This window comes from Furipterus horrens, unplaced genomic scaffold, assembly GCF_987537825.1.
Source record: "Furipterus horrens unplaced genomic scaffold, mFurHor1.1.pri manual_scaffold_6, whole genome shotgun sequence".
NCBI classification, from domain to species: Eukaryota; Metazoa; Chordata; class Mammalia; order Chiroptera; family Furipteridae; genus Furipterus; species Furipterus horrens.
The window spans coordinates 87,569,690-87,589,789 of NW_028327176.1; the positions used below are offsets into that span (position 1 = coordinate 87,569,690).

Sequence of the window (20,100 nt, forward strand, 5' to 3'; positions counted from 1 at the left end):
TGGGGGGTGGGGGGGCTGTGTGCCGCTCTCCGTGGTGCTGAAGCCATGTGCTGAGGTGATCCCGCTCCCCTTTGCCCACACACAGCCTGAGAGCAAGTCCCGTGGACTCAAACTTCAAAGTATGCCCCAGATCTGTCCCATCTCACCACCCCACCTTCCCCGTTCAAGTCATCATCACCTCTTGCCTGGACAACGGCAGGAGCCCCCTCACTGGCCTTCTTGCCTGAGCCCCATATCTATTCCCCACACAGCAGCCTGCAGAATCCTATCAAACCCGAGTCAGTTCACACCCTCTTCTGCTCACAGCCCTCCGCTGGCCCCCATCTTAATTCAGAGCAAAAACCAACGTCCTCAGAGTGGCCCAGAGGCCCCAGGGGACCTGCCCTTCTCTTTCTGACTCTCTCCCCTCACACATTCTGCTGCCGCCTCTTAGATATTCCCCCAGTGCCAGGCAGGCCCCACCTTGGGGCCATTGCACTTGCTGGGCCCTCTGCCTGGAGCTCCCTCCCCCCAGATCTCCACACAGCTCATGACTGCACTGTGTCACCTCTGCAGAAAGGCCTTCCCTGACCATCTGCCCACTTCTGTCCACTTGTGCTGTGTTGTCCTTCATGGCAATGCCCATCAGCTCCTATGTGGAATTATATTCTATAGCAATGTCTCTACTTCTTTACTGTAGGCTGTATCCCCAGTGTCATGATTCAATGCCTGGAACACAGCAGGTGCTCAATAAATATTTATTCATCAAATGAATGAATTACTGTACTGAGGTGAGGGATGAAAGGGCTGAAGAGCAGGAGGAAGGAATGCCCCCACACCCCTCCTCACCAGCACAGCCCCACGGAGCAGGCTCTGTGTAGTTTGGAGGCCTGGACTCTGTCCTCTGAGTCCCTGAAACCCCAGGAGCATGAGGTGTCCCAGCACTGAAGGAGTGACCACCGGGGCACATGTCCCTCCCCACCTCCCAGGCCTTTATGCCCACTTTTAGACAGGACCCCTCACAGGCTCATACAAGGCCACACATGGCTGGTGGCTCCTGTCACACACACTCACACTCCCATCACAGGAGCCGCTCTGCCTCTCCCCTCCCTGGCCCTCTGTGGGGACAACTGCTCCTAGGTCCATCCCTCTGACCAACAGCAGTGCTCCCTGGAGACACCAGGTGGCATGGCGTGGCGTGGCGCAGACCTGAGTGCAAACCCCAGCTCTGCCACCCACAAGTTGGGAGGGTTTGGACAAGCCCCCTGGCAGCCCACACCATGGTCACTCCCACTGTAAAATGGGACAATTCTCAGGGTGGCTGTGCAGGAACCAAGGTGAAGAGGGCTTCCTGGAGAGCAGGGGGAGGGGGGCAGGGAAAGGTCAAGGGCCTCCACCACTTGCTCTTTTACAAAGGAGAAGAAATCGGAAGGGGTCCCCAGCCACCGGAACCTGGGAGGACAGGCTCTGCATGCTTCTAGCGAAGAGGCTCAGATAAGGAGAGGAGGAAGAAACAAGGACAAGAAAATGAACTTGAAGAAAACAGGGTTCAAACCAGGTTTAGAGATTTATTTGTCAGAAGGATCAGAGGTGAAGAAATCAAAGAGGCTGAAAGGGCTGAGGAAACAGGTTACCGTGGGCTCAGGTCTGGGCCCAAGAACAACAGACACACTGGAAACCACAGGCCAACCCCATGGTTCCCAGACCTCCCTGTGGCAGACAGAGAAGCCAAGAGAAGTAGGTGAAGGATGTGAAGACCCATGTCATGGTGGACGTCAGAGGTCCACTGACACATCCCCTTCACATTGGTGATGAAACTGAGGCTCAGAGACGGCAAGTGACCAGCCCAGGGTCACACAGCCACCCAGAGGCAGAGCCAGGACTAGACCTGGGCCTTCCAGCCCACTCTGGTCAATAATAATGAAGCTTAGTGCCTAGTGCGGGGCCCAGGCTGTGCTAAGTTCTTTGCATATATTAACTCATTTGGTGCTCACAGCAACCTTTCAGAGAGGTACTATTAATGTCCCCACTTCACCAGATGAACACTGAGGTCCAGAGACCTTCAGTGACTGCTCAATATGGCACAGCTCACTATGGCAGAGCCAGCAGCCAGGCTCTTAACCATGCCACTCTACTGTGTCACCCAAAAGATGACAGGATTCAGAAGGCCAAAGCCACAAAGGGGATGCAACCAGCAAAGGGAAATTTTTTTAAGCCCAAAGAGACCTTCAAACATGTGCCACAAAGAAGGCCAGTGAAAGAAACGGTTGCTTCCTTTCCAAGAGGGAAAGGGTGAAAATCCAGAGCAACGAGGGCTCTGCTTCTAACATCTTCCTCCCGTCACTCCTGTCCAGCTGAGGCAAGTTCAGACAGAAGTGTGTTCGCATCATGATGGGCCGGGGCAGGCAGATCAGAGTCGGAGAGGGTTGGGAGAGTGACCTGATGACACCCAGCCCAGGGGACTCACAACACTGAGAGGTGTCAGCGCCCTGCCACAGGCCCGAGTGGCAGAGAAATCAGAGTGGACAGGCAAGATCCCCAAGGAGGGCCAGGCAGGCACAGGGTTCATTTCATAGCAGGACACAGATTGACCTGACAATCACCAAGCAGTCACATCAATGCCAGCACCTCGCCAATCTCCTAGTGCTGGCCAGGAGGCTCAGCGAGGGCACGATGGGCCTCGTGGCTCAGCAGGAGGTGCCCATGTCAGGTCTATTTAATTTCCACCCATGGGAGTGACAGGTAGCACAGGGCAGCCAAAGATGCAATGGGTCTCAAGTTCAGGGAGGCGTGGCTGATAAGCTAGAATGGTGCGGACTGGCTGCTGGGCAGGCCCTCTTCCCTTCCTCACCCTTGTAGAATACACAGTCAGTGGGCAGGGCATTCTGAGCCCCAGCCACTGGGTCCCTGGGCTGTGAGTCCAGGAGACCACTGGAGGGACAGTTCAGAGGTGTCTCCCTGAAAAGATGTTGCAAACCATCCCACTCCCATAAACACCAACCAGTGGCAGGACCCCTCCCTGGGTCCAGCTCCTCATCCCTCAGCTGATGTCAACCCCACTTCCTCTGACTGGGGACAAGAAGGCCGCATGCTCCAGGCTCTGTCCCCATGCAGCTGGCCCCAATCAGCCCTGAACCCAAAGCCACGCCCTGAAGTGCCACCATTTGACACCATTCCCTCTGGCCTTGAGGGAGAGTTCATTTTCCAGAACTCCTCTGGGAGAAGCATCCTAAGTAAGTAGCTTTCAGTAGCAGTCTGGGGTCTTTTCAGAATGAGCCAGAATCGTGGCAACACACCCTGATGAGCCTTTGCTTACAAGAAGGCCTGGAGTCAGGGGCCTCTGACGGTGAACACACAGCCTGTCTGGTGACAGAGCTGGACTTTGGAGATGAGCTGACACACCCACACCTACCACAGAGGAAAAGAGGAAGCCCCAGAGGGCAGTGACCTGCCCAAGGGCACAGGGCTGCTCATCTGCTTGCTTATTTGTTCATTCTACAAACATCTATTGAGGCTCTGCTGCAAGGGAGGGTGAGGCACACAGAGCTGTGAGGTCTGTCCCTCCCCAGCCGCAAGGAGCCCAGAGTCCTGTGCCAGAGACAGAGGGAGAGTTCAGTTCAGGGCACTGAGCCTCCCAGGTGGGGATCCCTGGGGAGATCATCCCCCACCCAGGTGAGCAACTCTGCTTGGGGGAGTAGGTTAGGGAAGCCTGCAGTGAGGAGGGGTATTGGCACGGAGCCTTAATTGGCAGAGAGGACCCCTGGCCCCTGAGCGGGCTGGACACGGCAGGTTGGAGATGGTGTGTACAGTCGCAACCCCAAGTGCCAAAAAAATTTTAAGTACAGGCTTGGGCCCTGGTCAGGTGGCTCAGTTGGTTGGAATGCTCAAGAAGTGTGGGTTCATTCCTGGTCTGGGCACATATCTAGGTTGTGGGTTTGACCCTTGGTCAGTGCGTGTATGGGAAGCAACCAATGTTTCTCACATTGAAGTCTCTCTCTGTCTCTCTCTGTCTCTCTGTCTCTCTGTCTCTCTCTCTCTCTCTCTCTCTCTCTCTCACCCTTCCTCTCTTTTGAACCATAAACATATCCTTGGGAGATTTTTTTTTTTTAAGGAACTTTAAAAAAATACAGGGTCAGCCTACAGAAACTCTGCTCAGCTCCATTTCACATTGTTCCCTGACCCATGGCCACTGGGACGAGGCCAGGCCCATCACCGAGGTCCCATCTGCCTTGTTCACTCCTACCTCCAGACTCTTGCTCATGCTGCTCCCCCACCTGGCGGGCCTTTCCTTGCTCTGTACTTGTCTAAGCACCCCTCCCCCAAGCCCTGCTGGACTGCCCTCTGGCTGGGTAGGGGCCCCCTGCATCCCTGGAGTATCTCTCCTCACCTCAGCAGATGGACCATTGCCTCCCTACTCAGCACCTACTGCTTGCAAGGCAGGATTCCACTCCTCCCACACCCACCAGGAGCCTGCAGGGCCCATGACCTGGCTCCTCTTCTCACATGGGGCTGGGCACTGTGCAAGTGTGACTTAAATCTGTGAAGCCCAGGTCAGCTGGGAGACTCAGGCCGGTCTGGAATATTGAGCCTCTCCCGCTTCCTGCCCTCCAGGGCAGGCAGCCCCTCAGGATGACACCTCTGAGGCAGGTGCTGGAATGAGAAATGAACCTCACATTTCAGCCTGAGGCAGCTGCAGACAGGCCCCAAGTTCTCACAGCCTTGCCTCTGCCCCCTAGGAAGAAATCCTGTCCCCAGTGAGTCAGTAGAGGCTCGGGGACTAGAGGAAGTTCAGTGGGGAAGGAGGCTAAGGACCCAGGGCAGCCTATCCAAACCCCAGAGGGCGATGCCCTGCCAGCCTCCGTCTGCCCTTCTGCAGGCTGAGAGCGCAACCTCGAAGGCCCAGGGTGGGAGGAGGGCCAAAGAAGTGAGTAGTTGGGGGCTGGGTGTTGATATCAATCATCCATTCCACAGACACTTACTGAGCAACTACTATGTGCAGTCAGGGACTGTGCTAGAGGCTGGGGATGCAGCAGAGAACAAAAGAGGCAAAAAAAAAAAAAAAAAAAATCTCTGCCCTGGTGGACTATAAACAAATAAAAATTTACTTGTCAAGTGCTTTAAAGAAACAGAGCAGGGAAGAGGGGATGAAGAGTAATGGGCTGGGACAGGGCTATGTGAGATACAGTGGTCAGAAAGGCCTCTCTGAGGAGGGGACACCTGGGAAGACACTTGAATGCACTGAGGATGTAGGCCACATGGATATCCAGGGAAAGAGCTTTCCAGGCAGAGGGATCAGCCAGTGCAAAGGCCCTGAGGTGGGCTTGTGCCTGGAGTGTTAGAGGAGCAGTGAGGAGGCTATGCAGCTAGAGCAGAGAGACAGAGAAGTGGAAGGAGGTGAGGTCAAGAAGGTGAGGGGGAGGCAGCAGACAGGGTTGTGGACACTCTAAGTGTCTACTCTTAGGAGTTTCTGGATCCTAGGAGTGACCCAGGGCAAGTCTCTCCTCTCTGATCTCCCAGAAACATGAGTACCCAGAGGCGCTGGCACAGCTCTTTCTAGCTAGTCAAGCTCTTCCCCCAGCCCTCCGAGCCTCCAGGAGGCCAGTGTACCATTTACAGCCAGAGGAGCTGAGTCCAGAGATGTCACGTAGCCACCCCAGTCTTGGGCCTTAGGCTGCCAGCCCTGCCAGTCACTGCCCAGGCCTATGCTGATGCCACTGCTCTAACAGGGGCCTTCTAAATACAAGTCTGTGGCTTGGCCCTGGGAGTTGGAGCTGGGGTCTGACCAGCAACAGGCTGGCTCATCAGCATCTCTGGAATATCAATGGGGGTACAGGGACAAAACGGGAAATGAGGCTTTGGAACTTCCCACTGTGTGAGGGACAGGATAGCCCCCAAGGAGCAGGTCTGGGCCCCTATCCCCCTTCTTGCCACACCCAGAAAGGCCATCTTGTCCCCACCCTGGGAACATGGGCCTAGAGGTGCCCAGGATGCTGGAATTGCTCACTAGAGAGGACCAGAACCAACCCCCACCCCCACCCCAGAGACCCCATGGAGAGGCCCCTGCTTTCTTTAAGCTCTATGCCAATGTCTCAGTCAATGCTGGGAGCTACCCAGGAGCTCCCCACCCAGAAGACGGAGCTGGGTTCCAGTCCCAGCTCTTCCATGTTCTGACTGTGTGGCCTTGGGAGAGTGACCTACCCTCTCTGGCCTCCATTTCCCCATCTATAAAATGGGCATCATTATGCTCCCTGTGGGTCTCAGAGCCCAGCACACAGGAGGCGCCCAGGACTTGCTGGTTGAGCTGATGTGCATCCTGAGCCCAGTGAGTGCTCCCTCCCTCTGCCCCACTCCCTGGCGCTCCTCTGAGCAACTCACTGATGATTTATACTTCAGGGGACAGATCAATACAACATACGGCCAAAGACATTGTTAATCTTTCGCAGGGATTAGGCTACAAGGTACAGTGGCTTCTTTATACTGGCCATTCAATTCTGATCTCAATTTGGCCAGCTGAAGCATGGCTTTCTCTCCACTTTCCTTTTCACTCACCTACAGACAGTCCCCCAAATCAAACCTCAGTTAGCAGGCAGGGCAGGCAGCAGGAGGATCTGGAGATGGGGGAAGTGCAGCCACGGATGGGGAGCAGGAGGCAGGGGCCAGGGCAGCAGTGCCCTCAAGGTGGAGGCTCTGGTAGAGTGTCTAGTTCTCTTTTCTAGAAGTCCTTAAAAATCTTGAGTAGACATTATATTCACTTTCTGACTACTCCAATGCCTGATTTGATGCTTGTGAAAAATTAGCTTCAGATTAAATGCAATACCCAGACCTCACACATATCTCATGGCTCTCTAGCTCTTAATACGGGGTGGGGGTGGGGGGGGGGCATAGGGCTGGTCTACATGGGTCTCAGTTAATACAGTGGGAAACAAGAAGCTATAGTGACAAGAATGCAAAAGCAGTTAAGACCCCTAGTCCCAGAGCCAGACTGCCAGGGTTCAAATCCCTTCTCCACCAATAATGTGCTGTGTGACCTGTTGTTAGTTATTATTTGGCCTTTCTGTGCCACAGGTCCTACCTCACAGGATATGGAGGAATATCCAGGACAACAGGAATAAGACAGGCACTCAGCATTTCTGGGCACATAGAGAGGGCTATAAAGCACTGGGGGTGGCTGCTAGGTCCCTTAGAACAGGGACTGAGCGCTAAAATGCTGAACTTTCTATCCCTGCCCGCATTCGGCACCTTTGTCACCAAATCCTGCAGAGGTTGCACCTGAAACAGGAAGGTGGTGGGATTGTTTGGGGGAAGATTCAAGCCACTGACAAGGAGAGGACCCTGCAGAGCAGGGGCACGGGCCAGCCCGGAGTCTGAGCAAAGGAGGAAAGGACGGGCACACGGCCGGCGGGAGGTGGGCGGGGCCGGCAGCCCGGCGTCCCTCTGCGTCCCGCTGCTGCCGGAGCGGGCGTGGCCTGGCGCCGCAGCCGTCAGTCAGCCGCCGCCCCACTTCCGCCCGCCGCGCTCTCCGCCAGGTCGCAGGCACCGAGCCGCTTTGGCTGTACAATTAAAGGGGCTTATCCAAGATTTGTAGCGGGATTATGCCTGCAGGGTGTTACCAACGCCAGCCTCTGGACACTGTGGTCCTTAGAAAAAGCAATTACGAGTCCATGGTTACAAGGGTATAAATACACAGACGCCACCCCCTGAGGCCACGTGTGCCACAGGACCTATTTAGAGACAAGGCCCTGGGGGAGGCCCGGGGGGGGGGGCAGAGGGGGCCCTCTCTACAGGAAGGTGGGTCGGCCAGGAGGAGGGAGGGCCGCCCGCTCTCCCCACCGCCTCACCCAGACAGGCTCCATCCCTCTGCACCATGGCCCTCAATCAGCCATCCTTCTAGGCAGGGCTCACCCCACCCTGGTGGAGCCCCCCACCCAGGGGCCGCCTGCTGCCCGGGAGCCCACCCAGCCCGGAGGGCAGAGGAGGCTGCTCCCCTCGGCAGGGCCGCTGGAACAGACCCACTCAGAGGCCCCCGGTCAGCCCGCCGAGGTGCTAAACCCCGTTGCTAGCCTCTTCTCACCTGCTGATGCCAACAGCTCTCTCACTGGAGCTGCTAAAGCGATTAAGGGAAAGTGGTGAGCTTAACCAGGGAAAGGCCTGTGGAAGTGGGCGGACCTCGAGGAAAGCAAACCACCTTTCCACAGTCCTCAGACCCCACCCACAGGGCACCCACTTCCCTGAAGCCCAAGCCAGAAGTGAGATGTGACTCCCACAGCCCCTGCCCCTCACCCCCACCAGACTGCCCGATCTTACGGGCTCCACATGCCTGATCCTTCAAACAACCCTTGCTCCAAGAACCTGCTAGCTGGCCCCCTGAGGCCCCCTTAAACAAGGCCACCTCCATCCTTAACGCCCTTCCCCTCCTCTCTGCCTGAGAACAGTGGCTGTTTCACCAGCTCCCACACCAGAAATATCGGCAGTTCCTCCACCACCTGGCCTCATCTGCAAGTCATTCACATCCACCCCTCGCCCCAGCTGCCCAGCAAGGCCACAGGCCAGTCCCCAGTGCTCAGAGGAGAGACCAAGGCCCCCAAGAGCATGGCCCAGAGCAGGCAGTCCATAGCAGGATGCAGAGAATGGCCCTCGGGCAGTGCTTAGCCACTGCGTCCCCCAGCCCCGAGCAGGACCCTGCAGAAGGGCACCTGACTCACCGTCCTCTCGGGACTTCTGGATGAAGGCCTCCACGCCGCTCTCGCCGTAGCTGCCCTCTGAGGCCAGCGTGGACACGTAGTTCCACTTGAGGGCGCGGACGATGTCCACCATGGCCTGGGCCTGGTACGTGTCCGAGGGCACCACGCGGGAGAAGAAGTCGTAGCGGCTGTTGTCGCTCAGGTCTGGGGCTGTGGAGGCGTAGCTGATCTGGGGGATCTGGAGGTGAGAGGGGCCACTAATGGGGGTGGTTGGCACCCCCACGCTGCCCAGCCAGTACCACACCCCTACACACCAACCTTCCTGTCCCACAGCCTGGGCACCACCCCAGCCCTTCTTATGGACACTGCCTCCTCTCATACTGGGGAGACCCTATGACATAGAAGAAACTGAGGCACAGAGAGAGGGTGGGCAGATGGTTGGCCGGCCCTGCCACTGGCTCTGGCCCAGAGTCCCAATGCCTCCCACCTACAGTCAGCTCTCCCTGGTCTTGTGCCCACGGTGGCCTCCCCCACTCCCAGCAGAAGTGAGGCTGCCATCAGATTGAGAAGTGACTGTCATGTCAGTATCAAGCCCTCCCCAAACATCATCTCCCAGCTAGCCTCATCAGGGTCCAGTGGCTGGTGGCCCCCCCAACACACCTGTACATACCACAAAGCCTTTGGGAATCTCACACACATGCATGTACACATGCACACATACACACATGTGTATACACACACCCCGGGGACCTCTAGGTGCCTCAATTTACATAAAAGAGCTGGAAGATCCCAGCTGGGGAAAATCCCCAGGTGAGATGGTTTGGCCAGGGGATGGGGTGGAGTGAGGGTAGGAAGAGGGAGCCCTGAGGGGTCATTTGGTCCATCTCCTTCCCCCAGTTATCTATCCCCTAGGTCACCACCCAACAGACCCCTGTCCCCACAACTCCCTCTGGGCTCAGGCTCCTTCCTCCTGCCAAGTTCAGAGGAGGCAGAGCCCAGGCTCCAGCTTCCCCCAGCCCTACCCTCCCGTGGATGGCATCCCAGGAGGCCAGAGGAGGCAGGGGTTGGGGGGAGTCCCTCTCTTCACAGCCTGGGACCCAGGGCCCGGAGAGGGAGGGGCCCACCAGTCCCACAGCCTCTTAATAGCAGACTCCAGGCCTGCTGCCCCAGGCCCCGCTCCCCCAGCCAGGGAGCACTTTCCTGGCCTGTGGCCACCACCTGCCCACGCCCAGGAAAAGGGGAGATGCAGAGCCCTTAAGATCCCATTTCTCCTGTGCTTGACATCAACCATCCCCAAAGGCTGTGGAAGGGGCTGTGCAGACCCTCCTGCACCTTCCCCTCCTCCCCAGCCCACACTTGCATCCCCAGTGCACTCCTCACAGGTCCTCCCACTGCCCCAGGCTCCCCGGGGATGCTCAGTGCCCCGTGCTCTCCACTCCCACCGCCATGCACACCAAAACGTACCCTTCCTGCATGCCCTCTGCCATGCCCTTAGCAGTCCAGAGTGACAAAGTGAAGGGGTGGGCATACTGATCTAGGCTGGTGTCAAATCTAAAATTCATCTCCCTAAGGAATCACTAAGATTTAATCCTAGCAAAAAAAAAAAAACAACTGACGGTGGGAAAAACATTCTGGGGGCAAGAGGATGGGGGACGCCCCCTGGGCAAGTGGTTGCCACCTAGCCTATGCCTATCCCCAAGAAGAGTTCGGGTGCCCCTTCCACTGAGGATGCCTCTTATGAAAAGGGCATGGCCCAGCTTGGCCCCTGCGATGCCCCCCAGGCAGGCCCCTCACTGGGAAAGGACCAAGTCCCTGGGAGGCTCCAGGTGCGGATGGGGGTGGGGGACACGGATGATCAGTCTTCCAGACTTTCTGAGCAACTAAGCCCTCTCACTGCACTTCTGTGGTGTTTATAAAACGGTATGTTCTACTGTGTCATTCACTGTAGCACCCTCTGTAACAACACCACATTGGGAACAGCCTGGTGATAGACGCTCTGGCCATACAAGGAATACTCTGCAGGTGTGAGAAAGAACACAGCAGCCTTCCACGCGCTGCTCTGGGCGGCTCCCTAAGACCCGGGGTAAACATCACAGCACCAACGGAGTGGGGTGCAGCCCTGCTCACTGTGTGAAGGGCAGTGCATACTCAGCCAGACACTCTGGGGCGGGAATCAGGTGACTGGGCAGGGACCTTTCAGATTATACCTTTTGTACCTTTTGTATGTAGAACCATAAAAATATAGCCCCTGTTTAGAACACCAACTACATTTGAATCTTGGTGAGCACGTGCACCTCCTCTCCTGCCTGAAATGGCTCCCTCTAAAATGTAGGCTCTGATTGCCTATTTGATGGTTAATTTTACAAGTATTACTATTTTTAAGATCTGATAATGATCTAGTTGCAGTTGGTTGGTCGGTTGGTTTTGGAGAGTCCCTGTGTCTCAGAGCAGGGTTTCTTAGCTTCAGCACTATTAATATTGTACTTCGGGGAGATAATTCTTTGTTGGGGGGCTGTCCTGTGCATTGTAGCAGGTTCAGCAGCATCCCTGCCTCCTACCCACTAGATGCCATAGCACACCCTCCCCCAGGGGTAACAATGAAAAATGTCTCTAGACATTGCCAAATATTCCGAGGCCCGTGGAGACCCACTGATTTAGAGACATGCACTGAAATATTTAGGGGTGAAGTTATTTGATGAGGTCTGGGATGTCCTTCAAAGGATTCGGGTGGGAGAGCGTGGAGGAAGAAATAACCCTGTCCAAGAGCTGATGACTGCTGAGCGGCGTGCGTGCTTTTGTACATGCCTGAAATGTCCATCCTTTTAAATCTGTCAATTAAACAGAACAGAATGGATGCCACCTCCAACTCACCCCTCTGAACAGAAGTCCCTGGGTTTGGAGCTGAGGCGCTGGTGGAGACGGCTGCTGGACCCTTGGGCAGCCTTCCCCACAGCGGGTCCGCTCTCCTCCTAATGAGAAGATTGTCTCCCCGTGCGAATGTTTTCTCCCAACACAGCCCAGAAGCCAAAGGGTAGTGCACGGCAGAGGGCCGGACGCCCAGGGAGGTGTCGGGGCTGGTGGCAGAACAGGATGGAGAGGCAACTTCCCACCCATCCCTCACTCCTCCTTCCACACGGCTCCTGCCTCCACTCCCATTCAGGCGCTCAGCCTGGGCGGGGACAGCAGGCGGGCTGATGTTCTGCAGTCAGACCCAGCGCCCTCCCCGGGGAGCCTGGCCTGCCAGCAGTGTCAGACCTAGACCTGTCCGCTCCCCTTCTTAGCCCCATTCCCTCAAAAAGGGTAGGAGAGCCTAGCGTGGGGTTCCTGCAGGATGTGCCCTCAGCCCAGCCCCTGCTCTGTCCCCAACAAAACCTGATGCCCCTGAACAGGGACCCAGCTCTGAGAGAACTGGGGGAGGGCCCGGGGATCCCTGGCCCCCTTTTATGGGTCCCCTCTGCCAGCTCTCTTAGCGCCAGCCTTCCCGGGTTTCCTGGGGGGTGGTTCAAGCCGAGATTTGGGAGCTAAACAGCTCAGCCACCCGCCAGCTGGGAAACCTTGGGCAAGGCACTTCACCTCTCTGGGCCTCAGTTTCCCCAGCTGCAAAATGGGAATCATTACAACTCCTTTCTTTAAGGCTGTGAATAAGGCTGTGAAGACCACATGTGTGACGCATGAAAGCGCTTGGGGCAGAGCCCAGCGGGCAGTAAGCGCTCTTGTGGGGGCTATCACCCCCCTTTCCTCTTGCCAGCCCTCTCCTCTTGCCCCTGACTTTTCTTTTACCCCACAACTCTCCCCCACCCCCATGCCCCACCTCCTGCCACCAGCTCCCAGATCTCTCTCTGTAGCCACATAGGTATTGCTGTGCTTAGTGGGGACACCGCCTCCTGGGATGCTGACACCTCCCTCTCCAAGGCACTCCTCCCTCCCGCCCACCCCAGCCTGGGGTGAGATCGGAGAGAGCCGGGAGCTGCTGGGGGGACACCACAGGCAGGGTGACTGTGACAGCCTGGCCTGATCAGCTCTATCTCCACAGCCCAGCAACAGCAGGGGGCCAGGGGGCCTGGATTAACATTCTCCTCAGAGAATGTTCCTCTCCTCTCAAAACAGCAATGTAAGAGGGGAGGGAGGCAGCCATGCCCACCCCACTGCCAGCTCCTTCCTCTCTTGCCTTCCTCTTTGCCTGCCCACCGTCATCCAACACTTTGAGCACCTACTGTGTGCCAGGCACTGTTCTAGGTGCTGGGGACACAGCACCTCCTGTCACATCCTCAGAGGACCAGAGTCAGCAAGAACCCAGACTCCAGCAGCAGTAGGTCGATCACAGGTGTCCTACTCTAGGTCCATCTGTCTTTTTCTCCTTACTCTCTGTCCACAGAGCCCATGACATCATCTCACATTCAAATCTTCTCTGTATGGCAAACCCCAGCTCAAATGTCACCTCCTCCAGGCAGCCCTCCCTTTGCCCCTATCCTCCAGAGAGTCTGCTCAGACCTCCCACAGCATGGAGTCAGGCCGCTCCAAGGGCACCAGGTACATCCTCTCAGGTGTTGGGATGCTTGGACTACTTGTCAATTCCACAGGTCTTCTAAGGCACCCCACTGTGCTGGGCGAGGCCACATGGGGCTTGTGGGGGGCAGAGGAAGGGAACTGGATTCATCTCAGTCCCAAAATTAGTGACACCTACTGCATTGTGGGGCACGCCCTAAGGAGGGGGCAGGTGGAATGCCCCTGATTGACATACATTGTGTCTGCAGCTGGCCCAGTGGAGCCTCACTTACAAAAGGGCTGAGAGACTGAAGTTGGTACCCATGAATAAACCTGTCTCTCTCTCCCTCTCTCTCTCTCTCTCACGCGTGCTTCTGGAGCGACAAGGAGGTTCATGCCACGTGTGAGAAGACAAAAGCTGCTTCCAGGCTTGAGCAACAATGAAGATGAATGCCAAGTGCACCTGTGTGTGTGTGTGCGCACGCGCACGCACACATGCACAGGCACGGCACGTGCTGGACCATGTGCCCTGAGCACACAAGTACACAGCACACTCATTCATTTACTTCTCCCAACAGCCACTGAGCAAGGCAGCCTGCCAGGTGTAGTGCCAAGTACTGGGGGTAAACAGTGGCCACTGCCCTTGTGGGGCTCCCAGTCTGGACAGACATCAGTGGAAAGGTGACACAGAGCTGTTAGATGGCGAGGAGGGTCCAGGAGGAGAAGAAGGAAGGGGAGGGACAGGGTGTCAATAGAGGGAAAGCCTCTCTAAAATGTGACTTTTGAGTCAAGACCCCAAGGAGACAAAGGAGGAAGCCACGTGGGTATTTGAGGGAGGGCATTTCATGCAGAGGGGGTAGCTAGTGCAAAGGCCCATGTGCATGTGTGCATGTGTGTATAAATGTGTATGTGCATTGTGTCTATGTACACATGTGTGTTTAGGGCCTGCTGTGCTAATCTGTAGCCACACACACAACCAGGTTTGGTGACACTGGCCATGCCCAGGATGCCCACGGCTCAGGCTCTGGGTCACTGGCTCCCAGTCTAGCAAACTCTGAGGATCCCCTGAGAGCAGCCAGTCCATGTCCCACACCATCCAGAAGGGGGGGGGGGACTGGGAGGGGACCAACCTGTGCAGCACCCCAGAACACACTTAGGGCCCAGCCTCCTGAAAGCCAGTGCTTCTGTTCAAGGTTTTTCAGAACACTCAGGAGTGAAACCCCTACCCTAACCTGCACACGGCCTGGGACACACCAAGCCAAGTGGCTGGATGACCATGGCCTTCACCATGGATATCCCAGGGCCACCTGACAGAAACTCCAACCCAATTGTTGTGAGCTTTAGTGTTTAAAAGCACCTCCTCTTCCCTTCCCTACCCTCATGCTGACATAGCACGTAAGCTTCCAGCACACTCTGGCATCAGCCTACCCAGGGCTGTGTGGCCCAGCTTTGCCAGCCTGTGCAACCTTAGGCAAGCAAGAGGCCTCTCTGGGCTTCAGTTACTGCCCCTCTAAAGTAGTAAAAAAAACAACAGAGGACTGCATTACTGAGTACACGCAGTGCTTAAAACATGGGGCCCTCAGCAAATGCTAGAGATTATTACTGAGAGGGAGACAGGGCTTGGGCCCTTGTTCCCATTTTACAGATGAGGAAAGTGAGGCTCAGAAAGATGAAAATGCCTCTGAGCATCAGAGCCAGGAGATATCAGAAACAAGGCACATAGGGCTGCTCTGCTCCCCTGTTCAGTGCCGCTGGGTCTGGGCCTCAGGCCCTGCTCACGCTCCCAGCTGATTCTGCTCCTTCTGCCAGGCCAGGCAGCCACAGTGAGGCTGAGATCCCGCAGCCACCTCTGCCACGAGCCCAGCACAGGCCCGGGCCCACACAGACCTTGGGACCCCACCTACCCACCTGCATCCCCTCGCCCAGGGAGCAGGGACCCTATATGAGGTCATGCAGACCCTGGAGCTGGCTGTCTGCTTCAGGCCTCAAGTACAAGGCTCTCAACATCAGCTGTTTTCTTCACAGATGAAAGGTAGCCAGGCTTTTAGGTACATGAAAGGTATGCGGGCAGGAATGTGTGGGTTAGAAAGCCAGCCAAAGAGAAGGCCGGCTTCTAAAGGCTCGGCCTACACTGTCAGGGCTGAGGGGCACCATCCCCCGCCCGACACCTCTCACCCACCTGAGCCGTGCAGGGGCCTTTGCTGCCAGACGCAGTTCCCAGACGGGCAGGAAGTGTTGCCAGCCTGGGGGTATGCAGGAGGGTGTCTCACTGAGAACTGGGCACACACCCTCTTGGAGCACTAAGCACCTCCTGTCTGCCAGGCGCTAAGAACATGGATGTAAATAACCCACCTCCAGAGAACTAGCCTTGGGGTGAGGACTGAAAAAGGAGGCCCTCCTCCTGGAATGCCTCTGGCTGAAGTGCTGGGTTTGGGGCAACCAGGGACTCCTGGGGGCCTTGCCAGGGAGCTGTAGGGAGAGTCCAACTGCCCAGAGCTAAAGAGGGAGTCAGCCCTGACCAAGTCCACTGTGACAGGTTCAAGAGCAAAAGACAAGAGTGACCCCACAGCTTAGGACAGTCCCAAGGAAGCCTCATACACCTATACTCCATGGAGGCCCCTCATAAAAATCAAAGAACAGAGAAGGGAATTCCAAAGCTTAGAAAGTGTGGAGGGGGCACCCTGGGCAGGGGTCTGAGTGGGGGTCTGGGGGTCTGGGTGGCTTTTGGAAGGACCAGGATAGATAGGCCCCAGACAGAACAGTCCACCACCTGCCCCACAGCCTCCTCCAGGGCCACATGCTGGGGGCCTTCCCCTTACAGCCGCTGAGCCATTTGGGGGCTGCTGGCCACTTCCCCACAGACCCTCTGGGAATTCAGGTCAGGCTGGCCTGGGCTACTCACTTCAGGACGCCCTCATTAATCAGATCTCATTGCTCTGCTCTGTGGACACGGACTGGCTGCTGACACCCAGTGGAGCATCTGGTCAGCTGGAGGCCTGGCCCTGGGCTGGCAGACCTGTGCCCCAGTGCCATCGATTGCCTGCCTGGCCCTGGGAGCTCACTTGGCCTTCCACCAGGGAGCTGAGTCTGCTGGTCTTCCCCCGTCAGGGTGCTCAGCCTTCCCAGTTCTGTCCCTCCCCAGACCTGGGACTGGATGACTCTTGGCCTCCTCCGCCCTATCACACAGGCCCCTTGCTGTCACACCATGGCTTACAGCGTTTTTTCGCTGTAACTGAGAAGCAGGCAGGAGAATCTTTGAGGCGCAAAGTTCTTAAAAGTAAAATTTGCCCACAAGGCCCAAGCGGTTCCTTCCTCTCGGCTGTTCCCACGGCCACCAGCCTCCTCCCTGACCCACACTCCTCAGAGACTCTGTTGATTCATTCATGAATCCACTCACTCAGTAATGGTTTGCTGAGCACCTACTATGTGCCTTATGCAACCTTTGGCACTGTGGTAAACACAAAGACAAATCCCTGAAGTTAGGGGGTTGACACCCTGGTGAGAGAATCAATAATGAATGAATATGCACAGAACTAATGGTGGGTGGTAGTCCTTAGACATTTCCAGCTCTCTGCTTTCCTGGCACATGGTAAAATTCAACTCCCTGCTCCCTGAGGTTGGCTGGGGCCATGTGACACGTTCTGGCCAATGAGCTGGGAACAGGAAAGACTATCACTTTGAGGCCAGAGCATTTCACTGCAGTTTCGAGCCCCTACAGGCACATGTTCCTTCCGCTGCCATGCCCAGCAATGCTCCAGGCCAGCCTGGTCCCTGAGGAGACGGGGCAGAGCACCCAGCCAGCCATGGAGCCACGTACCATAGCAAGTATTCGATCGATCGGCAGCCGTCCGTCTTGAGAGACGATGGTGTAGCTTCTTAAGAGTCTATCTGCACCGCCGAGAATGGCTGTGCAGTCCGACTCGGGAGTGACACGGTATCTGTCTCCTCCCGTGTTGAATCGACATCTTGCGATGACGCTGGAGTGTCCTCTCCAGTGAAGCTGAAGCTACAGAGCCTGGGCAGGGTGATATGGAGGGTCTGCTGTTGCCCATGCAGCAGACCCCCCCTCTCTTCGCAGCTGAAGGGTCCAAGGGAAAGACGGAGTCAATACAGCTTGGCTTCAGGTGCGCCGCAGGAGTTGCCGGTGTTGACTACAACGTCAAACCGCCTTAGGGACTCCGGCTCCAGATTTTCTGTCAGGGTTTACTCCCTTAGCCTTTCCCCTGAAGAGGTATGCCGCAAGGCAGCGGAGGTTTTTTGGAATCAGAGTTTTCCTTCTCTGATGTGCCCTGACTGGAAGATCGAACCAGCGACACTTAGCTCGCAGGCCGACGCTCAATCCACTGAGTCAAACCAGCCAGGGATCATAGCAAGTATTGCATGTACGTATTTTAGGCCACAGACTTGGGGGTGGTTTGTTCCCGCAGCATCCCCTCACTGACACTGACAGACATGCGTGGCATGGTGCTCTCGCTTTGGGAGAGCCTGGATGACTCCTGTTTATCTCTGCCTCACGCTCCTGGATGCGTCAGGCTCACTTTCATCACAGGCCAGTATGGGCTGAACTGAATAAAATTCACCCAAACAGACGTGCACACACACCATCAGCACGATGAGAACTCACATTTACTGAGTGCTTACTATGTGCCAAGAACTGTCCTAAGTGGTTCATGTGCATTAACACCTTCAGTCTTACAGTAACCATGTAAAGCAGGCCCTCTTATTCTCCCCATTCTCCCAAAACTGAGGTACAGAGAGGTGAAGTAATTTGTCCAAGGTCACACAGCTAGTGAGTGGCTGAGCCAGGATTTGAACCCAAAAGAACAAGCCCAGAGTCCAGGCCACTGACTGTCATGTAAAACCTCAATCTCCCCCTTACACAAGTGGGCCACACACAAATGCATGCATATGCACACACACAGAATCTGAGGGTGAAAGCGGCAGCCTCCAGTGGTGACAAGAAGGACCACCCACCCATCTCCTGTGGGGCAGGGGCCTCGGGGCAGCGGCAGCAGGGAGAGCCGGCCCTGCTTCCTCTCCATGCTCAGCCCGACCTCCACTCCTGGCTGTCACACTATGGGCTGCAGTGGCCCATCTGTCTCCAACACGGAAGATCATGTGCAAACCTCTGTCTCCCAGACGAGACGAAATTGATTTAATTAGAAATTCTATCATCAAGTCTTTTGGACCCAAGCTTTTAATTAGGATCACCAACTCCACCCAAGGCTGCCAGGGAGGGGGCTCATGGCCACTGACTTCCCTCCCTAAGGCCACAGGCACAGCCGGAATGTGTGGGCACCTCCATGGTCCAGTGCCCCACTGGCCAGGTCAGGGCCCCTCGCCAAGACCATTACCATCATCTCACCCACAGCATGGCCCCAGAGCCACAAGTGGCCTCTTCTTCTCCTGACATCGGATTGGGGAAGGAAATAGCTTAGGAAGAATTCGCATTATCCTGCAGTCAGAAGAACCGAGGTGTTTAGGTGGGCAGGAGACAGGAAAGATAACAGACCTCCCTTCTTCCAGCCTTTCTTTGGGAGCCCTGCCAGATGCTAATAAAATGCCCTTTACAGCTCAGTGTAGGGCAAGCTGTCAAACTTAACAACAACACTTGGCATTTTACCAGAGCGTTTTCACACATATGACCTCTAACCTCATCTCCAGCCACTCCCGTCTTGGCCTCGCTGTCATGGCTCCAGTCACACTGGTCTCCTTGCTGCGCGATGAACGTGCCAGGCACGCTCTGCCCCAGCGCCTTTGCCCTGGCCATGCCCTGTGCCGGAATGCTCTGCCCCCCAGATACGTGTGTGGCTTGCTCCCTCACTTCCTTCCCTTCGAGGCTGCTCCACTGCCACCTTCTCAGGAAGGCGCTCCCTGACAGCAACCTGCTTCCCGCCCCTGCGCCCGTCTCCACCATGCCTGCTTTGACTCCATTACAATGATCACTTTCTAACACGCTCTATATTTACTTACTCATTTCATTTGTCATCCACCTCCCCCCAAAATACCAGTGCCACAAATCCAGGGACCATTTTTTCCCCAGCGTGTCCTTGGACCCCTGGCACAGTACCTGGCACAAGGCAGGTGTTCATAAACAAAGGGGCCACTTCGTTCCACAAGCCCCACAGTGCCACAAACACTTCAGATGGGCGAAGACACTGAGGCTCAGCGCCTTGGGGCCTTGCTAAGGTCACAGAGCTGTCAGTGACCGAGCTCCAATTTTCATGTGGCCTGGCGCTTCACCTGGGCAAGCCAAAGGCATTGCTCTGCAGTAAGTGAGCCGCTCCACGGCAGTGCCTGGCACACGGAAGAGGCTCTCATGCCTCTTTCCTCCCTCCCCAAGGCAAGCCTCATGTCCAGCATCCCTCCCCTCCCCAGGGCCTGCCCAGCCACTTATCAGGAGAGCAAGTGGGTACTTGGATTAACTTCCGGGCCTGTTCTGAATTATGTATTCCTGGAGAGAACCAGACAGATGCAGGCAGCAGGGCTTTGAACAAATATGTCCCCAGAAAGCACTTTATTCAGTCCCTTCTCACCCTTTTAAACATTATGTTTTCCTAGGAGCCCCAGAAGAAAAGGGGGGATGGCTGACAAGGCTGGAGAATAGGGGATGCGGCCTGGAGAGCCTGGGCCGGCTGACAAAGGAGGGTTCCAACACGCTCAGAGAAATTACTGCAGATAAGAGGCCGGCTGAGAGTGCGCAAAACCCTCAGATCAGCACTTGTCCTATTTCATCAGCAAAATGTAGATCAATAAATTACACTCATTTTTCTAGGTTTTACATGCTGACTCCATAACCTTGTCAAGAGAGGTACATGTGGGGGAGGCCAGGGATGGAGGAGGCCGGAGGCCTGGGGAGGAGGGCAGGGACCTGACCTGGGGGAGCCGCACGGGCCACAGCACTGGGCCCCTCTTCCAGGAAGGGCTCAAAGCCCAAGTTTCAGACGTGAGAGGC

At 56.1% G+C, this 20,100-nt stretch overlaps 1 protein-coding gene across 1 annotated transcript in view; it reads right to left on the bottom strand.

Moving 5' to 3' along the window:
* Positions 1 to 20,100, bottom strand: part of GRM4 (glutamate metabotropic receptor 4) — a 115,688-nt gene that overhangs the window by 51,999 nt on the left and 43,589 nt on the right. The window contains exon 3 of the mRNA XM_090280791.1: positions 8,682 to 8,898. Within this exon, the coding sequence (XP_090136917.1) occupies positions 8,682 to 8,898 (217 nt within the window). The remainder of the gene's footprint in view (positions 1 to 8,681; positions 8,899 to 20,100) is intronic.